At 42.1% G+C, this 6,000-nt stretch overlaps 1 protein-coding gene across 1 annotated transcript; it reads left to right on the forward strand.

The window, feature by feature from the left end:
• The first annotated feature begins 1,693 nt into the window (after positions 1 to 1,693).
• LOC106023915 (stonustoxin subunit beta-like) lies at positions 1,694 to 4,101 on the forward strand. Its single transcript, XM_034292162.1, has 4 exons — positions 1,694 to 1,823; positions 1,954 to 2,113; positions 2,610 to 2,669; positions 3,160 to 4,101. The coding sequence occupies exons 2-4, from the start codon at positions 2,092 to 2,094 to the stop codon at positions 3,687 to 3,689; spliced, it is 612 nt and encodes a 203-aa protein (XP_034148053.1). The 5' UTR covers positions 1,694 to 1,823; positions 1,954 to 2,091; the 3' UTR covers positions 3,690 to 4,101.
• The last annotated feature ends 1,899 nt before the right edge of the window (positions 4,102 to 6,000 follow it).

Here is a 6,000-nt window from a genome sequence, read left to right on the forward strand (position 1 = left end):
CATAAGCTCAGTCAGTTGTTCGATCTGTTTAGATCTACTGAAGGATCCAGTAACTATTCCCTGTGGACACAGCTACTGTATGGTCTGTATTAAGGACTGTTTGGATCAGGAAGATGTCAAGGGTATCTACAGCTGCCCCCAGTGCAGACAGACCTTCATACCAAGACCTGTTCTAAACAGGAACACCATGTTTTCTGAATTGATGGAGAATCTGAAGAAGACAAGACCCCAAGCTGCTCTTCCTGATCATTATTATGCTGGACCTGGAGATGGGGGAGTGTGATTCCTGCACTGGGAGAAAACGCAAAGCTGTCAAGTCCTCTGTCTGGTGTGTCTGGCCTCTTTCTGTGGGACTCACCTCCAGCCTCACTATGAATCTCCAGTGTTTAAAAAGCACAAGTTGGTCCAAGCCTCCAAACAACCTACAGGAGAAGATCTGTTCTCATCATGACAAACTACTGGAGGTTTATGTCGTATCTGATCAGCAGTGCCATCTGTTTTTCTTTGTATGTTGGATGAACATAAAGGACATGATACAGTCTCAGCTGCATCAGAAAGGACTGAGAAACAAGTAAGACAGAACATCTACAGTAGAGAATAAACATTTTGTGGGTGTGTTTGATATCAATTATATTTTGTTTGTGGGTATGTTTGTAGCAGCTACATTTGTGAACAACATATGAACCTTACTGAGGCATTACTATTTTATCTTCACTTTTTTACGCCACTAATATGGATCTATCACTGAATAGAATCAGTTGAATTCAGTAAAAACCTGTTTAGGCAATAAGAGGGTTTGGTGTATTACAGATGTACATGGTTAAGGTATGTTGGTTTATGCACAATGCACTGCCTTAATAAGGTAGACAAGGTGGCCTAGTGTAGAGACATCTGACTAGTTATCTGTAATGCTCCTGGTTCTAATCCCCAACCGCCAAAGAAATAACTATGTTGTTAAGTTCCTGAGAGACAGGAACCACATTTCTTCTCCTCATTCATAACATTTAACTGGTGGTAAAATTAGAATGGATCATAATCAACTTTGCCTGGTTAAATGTGTACAACTGTCCGCTGTAGTATACTGGCCCTGTACCACAAACTAGAGGTATTCACAGATGCGTCCAGAATCCGACATTCCATCTGTTGTCCGTTTGGTTCAGATACAACGTTCTGTAGTTGACTGCCGGATCAAGCATGGGGACCACGGATCTGAGATCTGAGTGATAATATGTGAAATACAGACAATATACTAAATTGATTATAATGATAAAATCATTATATACAAAATTGCTTATTGCTATGCTTTGCAAATTACATTTGTTCATAATGTTGTTCTCTGCAGAGACAGTTAGGTGAGAAATATTTGGAATCCCAGAAAAGAATTGGGGAGAGAGAGAAGAAGATTCAGGAGTTGAGACAGACTGTGGACACTCTGAAGGTGAGTGTTTGGACACACCCATTCAAGTGAATTGGTGAGTGTATCCAAACTATTGACTGACACTGTGTATTTACATTCATAAACTGTCTGTAACACTGGTGATAGCAGAATTAATTAACTTAAAATGGACCCACTTCTCTCTCTGTGTCCTAACAGCACTCTGCACAGACAGCAGTGGAGGACAGTGAGAGGATCTTTACTGAGCTGATCTGCTACATTGAGAAAAGACGCTCTGAGTTGAAGGAGCTGATCAGAGCTCAAGACTGAAGTGAGTCGGGCTGAAAGACTCTTGGAACAACTGGAGCAGGAGGTTGCTGAGCTGAGGAGGAGAGATGTTGAGTTGAAGCAGCTCTCACACACAGAGGATGACATCCATTTCCTCCAGGTGACATCACTAACTTACCTTACAATACTCTGTAATGGATCCCTCTTGACTTCTTTACCAGTGAAATGGACTGGAACTTACATCATTGTTTTTCTTTCTCAAAACCTCCTACTAATTTTCCTCTCTGTAGAGTTTCCAGTCTCTATGTGTCCCTCCTGGATCTGAGGTCTTACCCAGTATCACTGTCTATCCACACATCTCCTTCGAGCATGTCAAGAAATCAGTCTCTGAACTGAAAGATCATCTTCAAGATATATGCAAGAAGGAAATGGACATGTTATCTGAGAAAGGTTGGCCAAATTCATTTATGGAAATCGAAGAATATGCTACAATGCAATCCACAGAATTTTGGCAGAATGTACATAGGTTACCCATATGGAATGTTGTGTGATATAAGATTATGTTTTTTTTACATGGAACCTCTAGGTAATATTAGGCTGAAAACACCTATAAAGTGTTAAGACATTCTTGTAATGTCTGACAAGTTTAAGTGGGTAACATTTAGACAAAGAAAGGGTTCGCGTAATGCATATTCAGTAAAGAGCATTGTCATAACAAAATAGAGGAAACAAGCTGATCCTTCTTAGTTCTAACATACATGGGATATCATTTTTTTTAAACACTTACATAAGTGGCTGACATAAACAGGACCACACAGATCTTCATATGGATGATGATTATAAACTTGTTGTTAGTGTATGGTTTATCATTGGAGTCCATCCCTCAGTAGAGTAGATTACTAGTGGACATGATTAATGTGATATATGCATCTGTCTGTCTCCACAGAGACTACAGTTCAGATTGGACCACCTGCTGATCCCAAGACCAGAAAGGATTTCTTACCATGTGAGGAAATACACACGGCACTAGGGATGGGACGATAGAGGATTTTAGTACTAATCCTGATGGAAAATACTCACGATTATGAAATTGTGGAGAAATTCCATAATTGGGAAAACTGTAAATCGTATAATCAGAGGCGTTGCTAGGATCACAATATATACAGGCTTATTTATTGACTTGAATAATCTCTTACCAGTCACCTAAGTGTTCCTGACTACTGGTTTTATTTAACTGGTGGAGCACATGTATGTTTAAAAAAAAATGTGATTCAACTTTGTCATTGAACAAGTACAAGAACATTACAACGAAATGCAGTTAGCATCTAACAGGAAGTATGAATAGAAGAGTTCAGAAAATGTAGTTGTATTATGTATAATGTTAAAGGTGATACATACAGATGTGACATACAGATGTGACATACAGATTAATACAGAAAACTGCACCTATTTATGTATACAAACAAATACTTACTGACTGTTTTTAATCCTCTTAGATTCCTGCCGGCTGACATTGGATCCCAATACAACATATCAGCTCCTGTGTCTGTCTAAGGGGGACAGAAAGGTGACATGTAGTGATGAGGTCCAGTCCTATCCTGACCATCCTGACAGATTTACCTCCTATAACCAGGTGTTGTGTAGAGAGGGTCTGTCTGGAGTCTGTTACTGGGAGGTAGAGTGGAGTGGGGAGTGGGTTCGTGTAGCCGTCTCATATAAAGAGATCAGCAGGAAAGGAGATGGTAATAAGTGTTGGTTTGGTGGTAATAATCAGTCCTGGATGTTATCCTGCTCTACATCCAGATGTTGTTTCTACCACAATAATTCTGGGACTGATATCCCTGTCCCCTGCTCCTCCAGAGTAGGAGTGTATCTGGACCACAGGGCAGGAACTCTGTCCTTCTACAGTATCTCTGACACAATGACCCTCCTCCACAGAGTCCAGACCACATTCACTCAGCCACTCTATCCTGGGTTCTATGTTTATAAAGGAAAGACTGTAAAGATACTGACACCTATTCAGTGATCCATCTATCACTTTGCTGGTATCAATATATTGTTAGCTTTACTAGGAGGTTTATCGATACATAATTCATTAACTTTGGCTAAAGAATGAACTGCAATTACATCATAGCGCCCAGTATTATATAGTTGCTAATTTGCATATACAGAGGTGTCAAACAAACCAAGGGGGACAGGTTTGTTACTGAACATAAACTTCAATAGTGGTGGGAGTTGATTGACAGGTGAAATGGACCAATATTTTTTTAGTTTAGTTTAGTTGACCTCTAGTACTCTGCTTAATGATTTTAATGGAGGAGTTTTTCTTATTAAGCAAAAGGTAGTGTGATTACCTGATTGTGTCCTACACGTTGATATATGGAATGTGTGTATTTGGATCATTATGAAGTGTTATTTTTTTATTAAAGAAAATTAATAAATTTAAAGGAAAATGTTCCTATTTGATTATGTGGGTCTACCACTGGGACTCGTCCTAAGATGCTGGTAGGGTGGGTCTACCGCTGGGACTCGTCCTAAGATGCTGGTAGGGTGGGTCTACTGCTGGGACTCGTCCTAAGATGCTGGTAGGGTGGGTCTACCGCTGGGACTCGTCCTAAGATGCTGGTAGGGTGGGTCTACCACTGGGACTCGTCCTAAGATGCTGGTAGGGTGGGTCTACCACTGGGACTTGGAGTTTAGCAGTTTAACAGCTGCAGGGAAAAATCTGTTCTTTAGCCTGCTGGCGCGGAAGTGGAGGCTTCTTTACTGCCTCCCAGATAGGAGGAAGGGAAACAGTCTATGGTTGGGGTGGGAGGGGCCCTGCTGATGCTATGGGCCCTTTGTGATGATTCCACAAGGTTGGGGGTCAAAGTATCCCCATCCACTCACCGGACGTGTACCAACCGGGTTTGCCGTTTGAAAAACCAACAATGTAATATCATAAGAGTCATTGAATTAAGTATAGGGCTTTTTTTGTCCCATAAGGGAATTATCCAAAATGTTGGGAAAATATTATGTATGGTTTTCCACAGGTAAATGTCTGCCTGTTGCCAAGACATATAGAGCAATGAGAACAAATTTCTAGCCAAGGAGATTTGTTAAGTGTATTCACGTAAATGTGTCAAAGCTGGGGGGTTTTCTTACACAGATCAGCCATAACATTATGACCACTGACAGGTGAAGTGAATAACACTGATACACCGATCAGCCATAACATTATGACCACTGACAGGTGAAGTGAATAACACTGATACACCGATCAGCCATAACATTATAACCACTGACAGATCAAGTGAATAACACTGATAATCTAATTATCATGGCACCTAGCTGTGGGTGGGATATATTAAGCAGCGAGTGACCATTCAGTCAGGAAAAATGTGCAAGCGTAAGGATCTGAGCAACTTTGACAAGGGCCAAATTGAGATGGCAAGACGACTGGGTCAGAGCATCTCCAAAACTGCAGACCTTGTGGGCTAGTCCCAGTGTGCAGTGGTCAGTTCCTATCAAAAGTGGTCCAAGGAAGAAACAGAGGTAAACTGGCGATAGGGTCATGGGCGGCCAAGACTCATTGATGCACATGGGGAGCACAATCTGGTCTGTGTGGTCCGATCCAACAGACGAGCTACTGTAGTTCAAATTGCTGGAAAAGTTAATGCTGGTTCTCATAAAAAGGTGTCAGAAGACAGTGCATGGCAGTTTGTTGCATATGGGTCTGTTTATCCGCAGACCAGTCAGGGTGCCCATGCTGACCCCTGTCCACTGCCGAAAGCGCTAACAATGGGCACATGAGCATCAGAACTGGAACACGGAGCAATGGAAGAAGGTGGCCTGGTCTGATGAATCACGTTTCCTTTTACATCATGTGGATGGCCGGGTGCTTGTGCGTCGCTTACCTGGAGAACACATGGCACCAGGATGCACTATGGGAAGGTGGAAAGCCGGCAGAGGTAGTGTGATGCTTTGGGCAATGTTCTGATGGGAAACCTTGGGTCCTGCCATTCATGTGGATGTTACTTTGACACGTACCACCTACCTGAGCATTGTGCACCCTTCCACGGCATCGGTGTTCCCTGATGGCATTGGCCTCTTTCAGCAGGATAAAGAGCCCTGCCACAAAGCAAAAATGGTTCAGGAATGGTTAGAGGAACACAACAACAAGTTCAAGGTGTTGACTTGGCCACTATATTCCCCTAATCTTAATCCAATCGAGCATATGTGGGATGTGCTGGACAAACAGGTCTGATCCATGGAGGCCCCACCTCGCAAATTACAGAACTTAAAGGATCTTCTGTTAACCTCTTGGTGCCAGATACCACAGCACACCTTCAGAGGTC

The sequence above is a fragment of the Esox lucius genome, chromosome 5 (assembly GCF_011004845.1).
Source record: "Esox lucius isolate fEsoLuc1 chromosome 5, fEsoLuc1.pri, whole genome shotgun sequence".
NCBI lineage: Eukaryota > Metazoa > Chordata > Actinopteri > Esociformes > Esocidae > Esox > Esox lucius.

What these genes read in the sequence shown, in the direction of transcription:
- LOC106023915 (XM_034292162.1), top strand. Translation starts at nt 2,092, where the DNA reads ATGGACATGTTATCTGAGAAAG. An exon ending in GGACATGTTATCTGAGAAAG is followed by an intron (nt 2,114 to 2,609) that starts GTTGGCCAAATT and finishes CTGTCTCCACAG; the next exon opens with AGACTACAGTTCAGATTGGA. An exon ending in CAGAAAGGATTTCTTACCAT is followed by an intron (nt 2,670 to 3,159) that starts GTGAGGAAATAC and finishes TAATCCTCTTAG; the next exon opens with ATTCCTGCCGGCTGACATTG.